Source organism: Anas acuta, chromosome 3 (assembly GCF_963932015.1).
Source record: "Anas acuta chromosome 3, bAnaAcu1.1, whole genome shotgun sequence".
Taxonomy (NCBI): Eukaryota; Metazoa; Chordata; class Aves; order Anseriformes; family Anatidae; genus Anas; species Anas acuta.
Genome location: NC_088981.1, coordinates 115,093,127 through 115,107,482, shown reverse-complemented (window position 1 = coordinate 115,107,482; position 14,356 = coordinate 115,093,127). Strand labels below are relative to the sequence as shown.

At 49.2% G+C, this 14,356-nt stretch overlaps 1 protein-coding gene across 2 annotated transcripts in view; it reads left to right on the top strand.

Annotated features, from left to right (window-relative positions):
• The window catches only part of BLK (BLK proto-oncogene, Src family tyrosine kinase), a 39,116-nt gene extending 29,528 nt beyond the window's left edge, over positions 1 to 9,588 (top strand). For both annotated transcript variants that reach the window (XM_068678894.1, XM_068678895.1), the window contains exons 7-13: positions 936 to 1,085; positions 1,268 to 1,420; positions 2,297 to 2,476; positions 2,967 to 3,043; positions 5,933 to 6,083; positions 8,445 to 8,576; positions 8,824 to 9,588. In XM_068678894.1, coding sequence (XP_068534995.1) covers positions 936 to 1,085; positions 1,268 to 1,420; positions 2,297 to 2,476; positions 2,967 to 3,043; positions 5,933 to 6,083; positions 8,445 to 8,576; positions 8,824 to 9,032 — 1,052 coding nt within the window. In that variant the 3' untranslated portion in view covers positions 9,033 to 9,588. The remainder of the gene's footprint in view (positions 1 to 935; positions 1,086 to 1,267; positions 1,421 to 2,296; positions 2,477 to 2,966; positions 3,044 to 5,932; positions 6,084 to 8,444; positions 8,577 to 8,823) is intronic.
• Positions 9,589 to 14,356: the final 4,768 nt, after the last annotated feature.

Here is a 14,356-nt window from a genome sequence, read left to right as displayed (position 1 = left end):
CAAACATTAAAAAAGGCAGCCTATCAACCCGGGTGACGTATTGGACTTTTAACAGCCCAGCAGGCTTATAACAACTTACTCCGGAAATATGATCCAGACAAAGGCAAAAAAAAAAAATAAAACAACATTGCTAACATCTACTGAAATTTACCCTGACAGAGGCTTGAAGTTCCTGCACTGTAGCGACATACTTTGCTTTTCTTTTTGGCACCAGCAAAAATAGAAAATAATAAAAAAAAACATGGTTTGGATTATAAACCCATTATAAGGAAAAAATAGCAGATCAGAGTGGGAGATGGCTGAGCAGCTCCCCAGAGGTCAAAAAGCACCTGCAACGAGATGTGAATCTAGCTGTGGGTTAGCCACAGACACAAGCTTATGGCCGAACAATTCGGCTGAACCACACGATGCTGATGTGCCTACCAGCTGAACCCTTTGGCATGGGGGCTATAGGAGAAAATAGGGACACAGGGACCTTGGGTAACACTGAGAAGGGACCTTCTTGTCAGTCTTGGCCTTCTGTCTCCCATGAACTGAAATTCTGGATGTGCTACAGACCGGTGGGTCTGCAGTCCCGTGTTTGTCCAGGTGAGAAAAGCTCAGATGGGAGACGTGGAGTTGTGGCAAGACCACGATGACCTAAGGAGACTCTGATTGCTCTGGCTGGAGATGTTTTTTTGGTTAGAAGCAGTTTCCTTGGGGCTGTCGGCCACTGCATGAACAGGTCTTACTCAACCAAGCCTCAACAAGCCCGGTAAAGCTCTGGTGAACCTTTGTCCTTTCCACTTGCCTTGGTGAGAGCCTGATGAGAGCTGCCTTGAGGAGGCACCATCAGGGGCTGGGGGAAGTGTCTACAGCTCAGAAAAGAGGAGGTAGCTGGTCCTGGAGTCAGGTGCTGCTTGGCTTCATAGTTCCCTCTTCTTCTCGCTCTCCAGGTGCCTATTCCTTGTCCGTGAGAGACAGCGACTCTGCCCACGGGGACATCATCAAACACTACAGGATCCGCTCCTTGGATGGCGGGGGTTATTACATCTCCCCCAGGACAACGTTCGCCAGCCTGCCAGAGCTAATCCATCATTACAGCCGTGAGTTTTTTCCTTCCCTAATGGGCCCGGGGTCTGCCTCAACCCCCGTGGTTGAAGCATTGTGGTTGTGGAGGTGTCCCATGAGCTGACTTCTTCCTGTCGCAGTGAAATAAGTTAATTTTGGGCTGAAAATTTTGTGTCGAACTGCCCATTGACCTCTCCTGTGTTTTCTCCTCCCACAGAGAAGGTAGACGGCCTGTGCCAGAGGCTCACAGCTCCCTGCATATCCCTGGTTCCCCAGAGGCCCTGGGCACAGGACGAGTGGGAGATCCCGCGGGAGTCTCTGAAACTTGTGAAGAAGCTCGGCAGTGGGCAGTTTGGGGAAGTGTGGATGGGTAAGTACAGTGCCCCCTGTTCCAGGAAGGAAATACATAAACAGAGGAGGCAGAAAACCCTCATTCCATAAGACAGGACTGGTTTGGGCATGGGGATCCTAAAGCATGAACACATGCTTTATGGGTACACCTGTAGCAGTAGGTTCTGTACTCCTGGAAGCACCAGACAGTTTTTTTTTGCTTGATTCTGTGGTCCAGCATGGGTTTTATAGGCTAGATGTTTGCGAGGAGTCTCCAGGTAACTCTGTACTCACTTCCCAGGACATGCTCTCATTCTCTGTGGAAACCCCAGACAGCAATCTGGGATCATAATTTACCCAGGTGACGCTGCCCTACTTTCTCTGCTTCTCTCTTCTACTTTCTAACCCAGACCCAAATCCCTCACATGCCCCTGCCCATTGCTAACCAGCGGGAGAGGAAGTGGGGCGAGCTCAGCTTCCTCTGCTGTCCCTTTTGGGGTTGCCTGTTGCCTTGGCGCTTGAGATTGCGGCCATCACCAGGCTGAGCTGACCTCCTGGCTGCAGAGTCCTGATTTTTCTGAGTATTTGGATTATTTGAAAACCTAACCAGTGGATGGCTCTGGGGATTTCACCCAGGAAGGGCCCTGGGAGGGCTGTGAGAGGATGGGGTCAACTCATGAGCCTCCTTTACCTAGAGCAGGGATGACCCTTGACAAAACCACATCGATTTATGAACATGTATGCCTCTCCTTTCCCCTCTTATGCTTTCTGGTTGCTCATATCTCACTGTGCTGAGGTTTACAACTCACTCACTTTTCTGTTCCCGAATCCACCAGTTCTTCTGCTCCTTATTTCTCGGCCTGACAGAGCCCGTAGAGCTGCTGAAATTCCTCAGTGCATCATTATCTCCCTGCAGGCTACTACAAGAACAACATCAAGGTGGCTGTGAAGACCATGAAGGAGGGCAGCATGGATCCTGACGCCTTCTTGGCAGAGGCAAACCTGATGAAGAGGCTCCAGCATAACAAGCTGGTCCGGCTATATGCGGTAGTCACAAAGCAGCCAATCTACATCGTGACAGAGTACATGGCCAATGGTAAAGAGCCTCGTGTAATATTTTTGTTGGGTTTCTGCAAAATCGGGTCAATAAGCTGAGTGGGACTCCTGTGCAGAATCCTTTTCTAGGACTAGAAGGGACTTTCAGGGTGGTTAAATACATGCTCACAAATTTCATAAGCCACTTCACAAGATGGTGATGCTATATTTGAAGAGCATTTGACGTTGTGGTCTCGACCCTTCCAAATTTTTATTCGCTTCATGGTGAAATTCTCCTTTCTTTTGCCCCTCTATCCATGAGGCTTGGGGTGAAGAATGTCCAGCACTTTGCAAAAGGGTGTGTGTGTTAATAGAGAGGGGAATTGGGCTGCTTTGGAGAACTTTCCTAATAGAAAGTGCTCCAGGGGATACCCACTGTCATCCCCCAGATTTTCTTTAAGATACAGGCAGATTTGTTGCAGAAAAGCACCAGGGAAAGCAAATGCAAAGGCTTATTTGGAAGCATCACAGCAGTCTCTCCTTTTCTGCAGGGTGTTTGCTGGATTACTTGAAGACAGAGGAAGGAAGCCAACTGAATCTCCCAAAACTCATTGATATGTCTGCTCAGGTTAGTGAACAGCCTCTGGAAATGGACTCGAGGCCACGATTTGTTGTTGTCTCGGTGAAATTCTTGCAAGTTTGAAGTCTGTGCCAGCGTCGAGTGTCACGGAGAAAAACAGCACCTCCTGGTGTGCTGTCTGAGGGTTTCTCTCTCAGCACTTGGGTTCATGTCCAAGTCGGCTCTGCAATGCTCTGCTCTCCTTAGGGCAGCCTCTGGGGAACTTAGTACAGTGCTGGAGGGTTATTTTGTTTTGGTTTGGTTTGTTTCGTTTTGTTTTTCTGGCTTACTGAGCAGGAAAAAGTCTGTTTCTCTTTTTACCAGAAGGATGAGAAAGCTCAACAAAGAGACTTTCTATATAGAGACACACTGGCTTTCAACAGTTTTTTCCTCTTGACAATTAGGCATAAAGAATATTGTGTCCCTCAAATCAGGAAATATTGTTATTTATAAGAAGAAACATTTGCCTTTATAGGTTTGTGTCCTTCTAAGCATCTCCAGGCTGTAAATGTTAATAGTTAGTTATAGACCCAACTGCAGCATTTTTATTTAGTACCTTTCCTTTCCTTTCCTTTCCTTTCCTTTCCTTTCCTTTCCTTTCCTTTCCTTTCCTTTCCTTTCCTTTCCTTTCCTTTCCTTTCCTTTCCTTTCCTTTCCTTTCCTTTCCTTTCCTTTCCTTTCCTTTCCTTTCCTTTCCTTTCCTTTCCTTTCCTTTCCTTTCCTTTCCTTTCCTTTCCTTTCCTTTCCTTTCCTTTCCTTTCCTTTCCTTTCCTTTCCTTTCCTTTCCTTTCCTTTCCTTTCCTTTCCTTTCCTTTCCTTTCCTTTCCTTCTGTCTTGCCCACCCTCCCTCCCTCCTTCAATTTTTCATTCTTTCACTCCTTCTCTCAAAAGATATATCCAGTGATTTATTTTAAATACCTGCTGATAAAGAGAACGGTCCAAATGCCTTGGTACTACACAGCCCTTAGGTTGATGGGAGATTTACACCACAGAACGTGGCTCGATGCTTTTCTATGGACGAGGAAAGCACCACAACCTGAGCAATCTGCTCTCGCAGATGTGACCCAAACAGCTCCACAACAAAGCTGCCAGCCAGCACCATATGCTGGTGTGAGACACCAACAGCAGAAGCTACAAGTCTTTATGCAGTTCTTTAACACAACACTTACAACTTGCAATATTTAGCACATGGAACAGCAAAGCGTTTCCAGGCAGGAGGGTGGGAGCATTTGGGGCTGGGGCAATGGCCTCGTTTTATCCCAAGCACCAGGGTTGTGTAGGTCTGACAACACGGTGGCTGCAGGAGGATCCCAGCAGGACTCGGACACGCACTTGGTAGCCCTGGGAGGAAGAGGAGGAGGCAGAGAGATTTTGCAATCTCTGTTCATCTGCGGTGTCGGGGTGACATCACGACCCAACAGGCGCCCAGCCCTTCTGAGAGTGATTTTGGATCCAATTGCATCTGTTGGAGCTAAAATTAGAAAGCTCTAGGCTGATGCACTCGATCCTGTGGTCAGTCTCAAGGGTGAAAGCTCGAAAGCTCTCTGGGCTGGAACCAGCCCATCGCCGGGTGCTATCTCATTAACATCAGGACAGGAAATTACATCAATTCTTCCATTTTCCACTGCAGCAAACAGCACTTGCACTGAAGGGGTGTTGACACAGGTTAGAAATGCAGCATTGGAAAGTATGTGTTAGTATCCTGTTTGAAACCACATGTAAGCAGAGATGCTGATGTGAATCTGTATGGAGTGGAAAATCGCTCTGCCTTCACCCACAGGCGTTTAGAGGTTTAAATAGATGCTAACCATTATTAGAAGGGGTTGCGTGCATCCACTCACCCTCCTGATAAACACCTCGCCCAAATCTGGACCTGGCCAATAGAGCAGCTCTGCAGTTTTGCAATCCCCCCTGTGCTACATCACCCAGCAATAAAAGATTGCTGCCAGCACTTATAGGTACTCATCACCTCCCCTAGCTGCTCCCTGCTCCGGATCTCAGGAGCAGGAACCTCCTAAAGTAAAGTTTGGAGGTGGTTGAAGAAGGCAGCATGTTCCCAGGACACAGGATTTGCCTAGGACAAGGGATTTGCCCAGGGGCTTACCCTTTATCTCACTCATATTCCTATATATATGTATGGGTCTTCTGCTCTACTGCATCCTGTAGCTATCAGAGGGATGCTACGTGGTGTCCCTGGCTCCTAGTCTGGATCCAGCCCAGGGAAAGCAAACATCAGTCTCATCTGTGTTGTGGAAGGACCTCCAGGGGTCTCTTCCCCACCCTAAAGCAGACCAGCTAGGGAAAAGAGAGGTGACTGAAGATTATCTGGTTGTCCCTTATCTGGACTTCGGTACTGTGACAGAGGGAGAGGCAAGCTCTTTGAGTTTTTTTTTGTTGTTGTTGTTGTTGTTTCTTTGTTTGTTTTTTTAATTCACTTCTTTAATATGTAGTATTTATGAATAACAAGTGGGGAGAGTCTTGTGGCAGAAACTGGGAATCCAGTGATGTGGCTTCAGGCTTGCTTCAACTTTCCACACCTAGCTGCAGACACAGCTCAAAGCCACAGCCTCTGAGCAAAACAGAGAGTGACGCTTCTGCTCGGCTCGACTTGGCTGCTTCAAGCTTTGGGACGCCAGCTGCGTGCTGGTAGAGCTGCACATAAACACATGTGCGGGGGCGATATCTATTTATGGATGGATGGGTCTGTCGACTTCTTTATCTACTTGTTTATTGATCTGTCTGTCCATCCGTCCATCCATGGATGGAGGTCCGTGCACATGGAGGCGTGCGGACAACCCTACAAATTTGCTGTGTGTTTATAAACGGGGCTGAGATGCAGCCAGGCTAAGATGTCATGGGAAGGTGCTGATGAAGACGGGCTCTTTCCTCCTCTCCTAGGTGGCAGAGGGGATGGCGTACATCGAGCGAATGAATTCCATCCACCGTGACCTGAGAGCCGCCAACATCCTCGTCTCGGAGACGCTCTGCTGCAAAATTGCTGATTTTGGCCTGGCCAGGATCATCGAGGACGAATACTTGGCACAAGAAGGTGAGTGGCGTTCCCAGCATTGCCTCACCAAACACATTTCCCTTATCTCCAGCCCTCCAGCCATGCAGATCTGCCAAGACATGGGGCACCCGAGGGCTGAGCTGGGACCAGGCACAGGGCACTGTCATTGTTGGCGTGAGACCAGAGCCCCCTTTCTGCTGCTGTCAGCACCCAGGAAGCAGGCAGAGCAAGCGCGAGAGCCAAAAGAGGCAGCAGCACTTGGGGATATTAAAAAGCAAGTGAAGTTTGCAGAGGGAAAAGGGATTAAAAAAAAAAAAAAGTCTTTTGGCACTGTTTGGGGCAGTCCTGCTGAATCTCAGGTTGTGTTCCTAGAGAAATTTCGACCTCCAGTAGTGAAACTCACTGCCTGTACCTACATGTTAACAGTGAGTCAGCCCGAAGGGAAGGAAATAGCAGTGTAACTCAGTCACTGCACACGCGGGACCACAGAGGGGAGCTGGAGCCATGTATCTGGACCTCGGGGAAATTTCCAGACGTCCCAGGCAAGCAGAGCCCAAAGCAGATCACGTCTCTTGAATAACAACAACTTACAAAGTGTGGGACAGGATTTGAAACCTGGGAGGTATTTCCCAAGGGAACAGCACACCCAAAACATCTAAAACAAACAGACAAACCCAATATTCCCTGTACTAACATGAAATGTCCTTATGGTTCCACCTGCAAAGCCAAACCCCTTGCTGGGGCTGCTGGATGTCTGAGCTGGTGGTGGACAGGAGAGCACGGCCACAAGGGGTGGCAGCTGGTTTGCTTGGTGCAGAAATCTGTCTACAGCCTTCTGGCAGCAGGGTTAAGTCAAATTCCTCTGGCTGTGGCTTTTTTTCCCGTACTTCAAGGTCAATGATGACAGAATGCCATTCAGATTGTAAAGGGGCCCTACAGAGAACGATGGAAATAATGAAGAAATGGTGAAAACCAAACAATTAAATCTGGCGTGGCACTTACCAGAAAAAAATGAAATTCTGGAAACCCACCTTCTTCCAGAATCGGGATGAAACTAAGGTGCCCCATATGGAACCATATAGAATATTTTGAGGAAAGGGAATTGAATAGATATTTTTTTTCTTTTACAATAGGAAGATTCTGATTCAACTTGCTATTCTCAATATACTTGATGATACAAATTATGCCCGTTTCAATATATAAAATTATTTCAAAATGGAAACATCTCACAAACATAATTTGTGAAATGTCATGAAGGGACACTTTGAGATTGTTGCAGTTATTTAGGGGAGTTTTTGTCCTTAACAGAAGTTTTGGTGAAATCAGTATAATTCTGTTAACATACTCAGAAGATCTACATTTCCAGTGGAAAACAATTCTTATCAGCATTTTTCCAGCTAGCTTTAATCTTGAATAACAACTGCCCCTCTATCTTCTTTGAACAATTTTCACTTAATAGATTGCATTTCCTAAACTCATCAGTCTGCTTGTCAAAAGTATGACATGCGAGAACAAAGGCACTTATTTCACACACTGCCGTTGGGCTTTCAGCCCTGCAAGGGTATATACAAATAAAAATGTGTTTTTCCCTGCAGTCTTTAACACGTTCAGTTCCTATGCCTCAAGGTTGGTTTGGCTTGTTTTTTTATTTAGCCTCGGCAAAACTGAAATTGCAATCGTGTGGTCGTTGCTGGCTGCAGTTGCTGAAAAAAGGTCTTGGTGGACAGAACCAAACAGGATGTTTTCTGTTTGTAGAATGCATACGCAGATTTGAAAACCAGAGAGCCTATGTCTGCATCATTTGTGCACTTTTGCTATAAATAGATCCCTAGAAGTGAGCAATTTAATACAGAAAAAAATCCCTCTGTCATTGGCCTCTAATCAACCTGTGGTAAGCACTGACTTCAGGTAGCACAGGCACATCCCTTGGGCTGCAGGAACACACTGGTTCCACGCGGCAGGTTAGCAAAATAGTGTACCTAGAGGGTACACACAAAAGTGTACCTAGAGGGTGGTTTTTTTTGTATTTTTTTTAATATGCATATTGGCAGCTACCTAATATATATATTTTTTTCCAATACTTGGCTTCTGTGTATCAGTACCTATGCATGTTTATAAGCACACGTGTATCAAAAAGTCTTTAGAAGTGAAATAGCTCTGATGGCACTAGAAAATAGAACTGAGAGAGGCAAAGTGGTGCCTGGAAAAATGACCTTTTAGTGAAAGCAGGAGACAGGCAGCAATGACCTTCCTCTGGCCATTTCTCCTTAACTCCACAGCACCTTCAATATGTCCTATGACATTTCCCTGGTGCAGCCAGTGGCCTCAATTTTGGGGGAACCACTTCCCCATGCTCATGGGCACCTCCTCATGCTGTTTCTCTTTGCTCCCTCTGGACAGGAGCCAAGTTCCCGATCAAATGGACAGCACCAGAGGCCATTAACTTTGGAGTTTTCACCATCAAATCTGACGTGTGGTCTTTTGGGATCCTCCTGACCGAAATCATAACCTATGGCAGGATCCCTTACCCAGGTACGGTGCGCTGTGAGTAAGGGAGGAGCATGCAGCAGCTTCATAGCATCTAGTGATGCTTCATGCCCGGAGATATGTAGAGGGGTACTCCTAAAAAAAACCCAAAACCCACTGAGGGGAGTTGGGGAGGGTTCAGAGGGATGGATAGGGGAATACAACCATGGATAGTGCCCAGAATTGTGGTTTACCCTTGCCCCTGCATCCCCACGGTGCTGAATAACCCCTTCTGGGTTGCGTTCCCCTCTAGGGATGACCAACCCCGAGGTGATTCGCAACCTGGAGCGGGGCTACCGCATGCCCTGCCCGGACATGTGTCCTGCCGAGCTCTACAACATCATCCTGAAGTGCTGGCGAAACAAGCCCGAGGAGCGCCCGACCTTTGAGTACCTGCAGTCGGTCCTCGAGGACTTTTACACGGCCACGGAGAAGCAGTACGAGCCGGAGCCGCAGCTGTAGGCCACGGTCCCACCAGCACCTGGGGACAGGGCTGGGGGGAAGCCACCGTCCCACACAGCCCCACGGTGGCTCTTGTCAGGCCTTTCCCTTTCTCCTGTGTGCTGCCACGATGCGTTTGGAGATGGGGAAGGAGCAGGGAGGTGAGGGGAGGTGGCTGCTGCCAGCTCTGTTGCTGTCACCGAGACTGAAGAGGAGCTGGTGCAGCTCCTTCCTCCTCGGCCTTGGAGGATTGCTCCCAATGAGGGACTCTGCTCTGACCTTCTGCTGCCTCCTTCCTGACCCACCTGGGGGCAGAAAAGCCTCTCAGCCCCCCTAGCTGCCATCCCTCTGCCTCCAAAAAGAGGGGAACGCGGCTGGGAGCGGGGTACGAGGCGGCTGCACAATGTCCCCCCCACGCTGATGCCACCACCGGCATTACTACAGCCCCCTTCACGCCACAGGCAGGGGGGAGATGTGTCCTCTCTGCACCTCCATGGGCCACGCCAGGCCCCCAGGCTCTGGAGCAACCCCTCCATGTGGTGCCAACCCCAAATCCGTAATAAAGAACTGGATATGACCCTTTCCCTTTTCATTATTCGGGCGTCAGGAGAAGAAGGTGCTCCTCCACCTCCTGTGCCTCCTCCCAACCCAAGGAAGAGGCTGTGGGGTTCCCTTGGGCTGTTTGGGGTTTTTTGGGGTGGTACCGGGGTGCAGGGGGGGTCCCCAGGCAGCAGGGGGAGTCCCCAGGGTGCAATCCTGCGACAGGCAAGACGAGAGCCCGGAGGAAGGGGAGATGTTCATGTCGTGGCCACGAGATGTCCCTGCTTCCCTGCAAATCTGGGTGCCTCCCAGAAGGGGGGTGGGAGTTAAAAAAAAAAAAAAAAAAAAAAATTAAAATAAAATAAAATAAAATAAAATAAAATAAAATAAAATAAAATAAAATAAAATAAAATAAAATAAAATAAAATAAAATAAAATAAAATAAAATAAAATAAAATAAAATAAAATTAAACCCTAAATAAAAAAGAGATCTCAGCTCTGCTGGGTTGGGGGAGTGGAGGATGAGGGAAAAAAAGCACAAAGCCCCCAGCAAAGGGGCACAAGGAGCAAAGGAATGAGCACCAGGTTGGGAGCCGGGAGGGCTCCTTTCAGATCATGGCACTGAGCAGCATCTCCCTGGGGTGCTCGCTCTGCTGGTTACTGTGTGAACCAGATTTTGAGTCCTGCTGGGGAGGGAGCTGCTCCTAGCATAACGTCAGCAGGATGCCAGGAGAATGTGACAGCGAAGATGATGCCAGTCTGCCAGGGAAAATACCTGACCATCACCAGCACATCATGGAGCTACCTGTGCACACCGCTGCTGCAACAGTCTTGGAAGTAAAAGGCACAGACAGGTTCATAACGAATTTGTAGGGACAACTTAATCATTGACAGGCACATTCAGGTCAAGTTCATTCACCTGTCGTTTGCCAGCGGTGGGCCAAAATCCCCTGTCATGGTGCCAGCACCCTTGGACAGGCTTTCCTGATGGGATAATAATGCTTGTGTTGGTGTGAGCAGCACCTTGACTGGCTCTAGACCCTGTGTCCCTCCTTTGCAGACCCAGCATTAGGTGAAATACCCCACAGGGACTGGCTGAGCATTCTCAGGAGGCCAAAATCTGCACGCTGCTGCTTTGCACAAGCTGGAGGTGTCATTCCCAGCAACCCCAGGAGGGAAAAGGGGCTTTAATTGCAGTAATAAATTAAAAGTGGCTTTAGTTGCAGATGACAGAACCTCATCTAGAGGTAGATCCAAAGGGGATGTGGTTACCTCCCAAGCATTCCTTTGAGCCACGAGGAATAAATCAGCATTGACCAGCAGGAGAGCAGCAATGTGGCCAGGGCTGGGCCATGCTGACACAGACTTCATCAAATAACACCATCCAACCACCTCCATCCCCACGGCCCTGCTTCTGCACCTCCTGAGCCACGTGCTAGTAGATCCTAACGCTATTTTGGGATGAAACAGCTTGTTTCCTGCTTCCACGGCACCAGCTATGGGCACTATAACTATACGGAAGCAAGAAGCATTCATTAATTATCTGCTCAATAATTTCACAGGAGATGAAGGAACGATCTTTCCACCTGCTCGAGCTCCTGCTTGGCCTTTCGCATTTACCAGGAACTCAATGCTGGACCGAGAGATTTCTATTAATGATAAGGCACACTGCAAATAAATACAGCTGAAGCACACGTGCCCCCTTGTTTGTAAATATTTTATTGAACCAAAAACTGTGGATCATTCATGCTGGAGCAAACAGGGAGGAAGAGCAGCAGGGTGTCTGCTAAGCACTTGTGCATTTCATTATCACCCAAGGCCAAGGAGTCAAGTATAGTAGCTCAATTTAGAAAGGAATGGGGTATTTTTATGGCCAATAACAACACGTGGCCAAGCCCAGGGTGAACATAACAAAGAGGAGATTGCACTTCCTCTGCACTGGACATCTTAGCCCTTTAATTCAAGCTGCACCAATATCCGGAGCAGCAACATCTCTCCGGGGTTTGCAGGAGACCCTGAGCCCCATGGGTTCAGGACAAAACCACAAAAACAAGACCCATGGATCCACCTCTGCTGAGATCATTTAGCAGGGGAGGAGAGGTCCCACGTCCAGGCTGTGCCCCAGACACATACATCAGGAACCTTGGTCAAAATCCCAAGTGAGAAACGTCCAGCCCAGGAGGCGACTGCATTGCAGGGTGTCAGGGCATCTCCAAGGGCCTCAGAAAGCTCTGCCAGATCCCCTTCACCCCCAAACCGACCTGGCAGCTCCGTGAGGTTCCCCTTTCACCCAGCCAGAGGCTCACAGGTCAGCCACCGAGCAGAGCAGGGTGGTAAAAGGGATCTGGGATCTCACACTGTGATCCTTCAGCGGTCTGCCACTGCTCAGGCAGCTCGCTTACAAGTGCTCCATGAAGCTACCCAAGCAGAGCACGCTGTTTATTTTGTGCAGGCATCGGGTTCTGCAAGGTGTTTTACAAGATAAGAGGTAATCCCAGCCTTAGACAGAGTATGAACTCTCCGAATGGCCCAGACAAGGATTAAAAGAGGTACTTAGTGATATATATCTTGCCGGGCAACCAAGAGAGAGTCCTTTCATTACTCCCCAGGTGCCAACTGGTCTTTCCAAAAACCAGGAGTGGTTTTTCCAGTGCCCATACAGAAAGACCCAGAGCTCCATTAGCTGCTCCCATCACTTCATCCCCATCCTCTTTCTGAAAACCCACCCATGAATCTAATGTCTTCTCTTGACGTGGAGTATATCTGCATTAACCCCCTGCCTGAAAGTGGTATGAGGCTCTGGAGGGGAGGTTTCTGATATTTCTCACCTTGTAGATGTGGAAATATTCTCCCGGCCACAGTGTAAAACCTTCTGCAGGTGACAGCTGTGTGCTGGGAGGTGTTAGCAAAGTGGAAAGTGCATCTGGAAACTTGGAGCCAGGGCCAGGGGCGAGACGGGCATGGAAAAATCAGCAGGTGCCCGAAGGAGAGGGGTGGGAGCAAGGGAGAGCGAAGGAAAAGCAGTGAGAGGGCAGTGCCACGGAGCAGCAGGAGGAAATCAGGTTGGTTCTCGGGTGCCTAACGAGCTGCGAGCTCCAGATGAGGCTTTTCCCATAACCCACACATCCACAGCCAGGTGGATTTTCTAGTATCTGATATAAGACAAAGCATGGCACACGCTACGATCTGTCCTGGATGTCTTTAGGAAGCTGGGTTAAAATCAGAGCAGGAGAAGGAGGTTAGCAGAGATGGACAAGCATGGGAGGAAGATGAGGGAGCACATGGCCCTTCCCTGGGGACAAAGACCTGGTGGTTCTCAAGGAAGGTTTTTCTACCCTCTGCTTTCTCCCTATGCTTCATTAAACCCCAGAGTGCCTGACTCTGGCTTACAGAAATGCTCTGCATGCAAGGCTTGGCCACGGCAGGGGCAAAGAAGTCCATTACCTGTCCAGATCTCTGGCTAAGAGCCTGGCACCCTGAGGACCTGAGCTCCTTTCAGGACAGGGTGCCTGGACTCTGCCACGCTGCCACCAAAAAGCGAGGCAGGGCCCCCGAGAAGGGAGGCAGTGAGGAGCCCTCACCTTGCTCTGATTTACCTCCACCCACGCAGGGCAAGGCAAATATCCCCTGGCAAACACTGCAGAGCAAACAAGGGCATCAATGTCCTGCCAGGCTGAGCCTCGGTCCCTGGGCTGCCCCACCAAAGGGAACAATGGCCATTTTTTTTGGCCAGGAGGGCCCCCTTCCTGGCTGGACAACTTGCTAGCCTGGTGCCTACAGCCCAGGGATCTCATCTGGCTTGCTTCCTCAAGAAATCTTGGCTCAGAGCATCCCCAGGGGCTGGTAAAGCTCAAGTCTGGGTGTGCAAGGGGTGTGTGGCTGTCCCTGAGCACCCCCGAACCAAAGGAGAAGTCGTGTGGGTGGCAGAGCAGAGAAAGTCCCCAGTGATCCTGCCCAAGGAAAGGCTTCTCCATGCCCACAAGCACCCAGAAAAACCCTCAGAGAGGAACAACAGCACAAAAGAGCCTGAAGGGAGCCTTTTCTTTGCACTCAGGCTGCTCTGGAGAGGTTTGTGGGATGTCCCAAAGGCCTGGAGCTGGTTCTGGGTGACTGCCCATCCCTCAGCGAGTCGAGTCAGGTGTTGTGGCACCACCTCTGGCTTGGAAAGTCTCTAAATCTTGCAGGTTTTGCTGTGGCCTGCCAGGGTGCTCCTTCTCTAGGCTGCTTCCAGACATCCCTTCTCCAGAGATTCCTTCCCCAACATCCACCCAAGGTCACTCCCAGTTAAAATTAGAAGCTTATTCAGCACTGGCGAGAAGGGCCAGACAGCCTCCCACAACCCACCCGGCACGAGCCTGCTCGTGAGCTCGTGATCCTGGGAGCTGGTGTCAGGGGGATCCAGCTCCAACTCCTCTCAGAGGTGAGTCCTCGTGCTCAGAAGAGAAGGATTCACAGCCAGCTCAGCTTCTTTGCCATAAAACCATGCTCCAGAGCTGTGCCAGCAAGGGTTGAGAAAAAAAAAAAAAAAGTGGACCTGGAGCATCCTCCTGTCCCCACCACCATCCTCTGACTGCCAGAGGTGTGTTCCCCCCTCGTTGTACCCAAGCCAGGCATTTCACAGCTCGTAATTGTCTCTGTGATAGCAGGAGAGTTCCCTCAGCCTTTCAAATCTATATTTAACTTGTCCTCACCTGATCCCTCTTCCTGGTCTTATCTCTTTTTTTTTATTTTTTTTTTCCAAGGCAGGCTGAAGCCACAGGGTGGAGGTAGCAGAAAGGTGGTGGGATGCTGCCATCTGTCCCTGA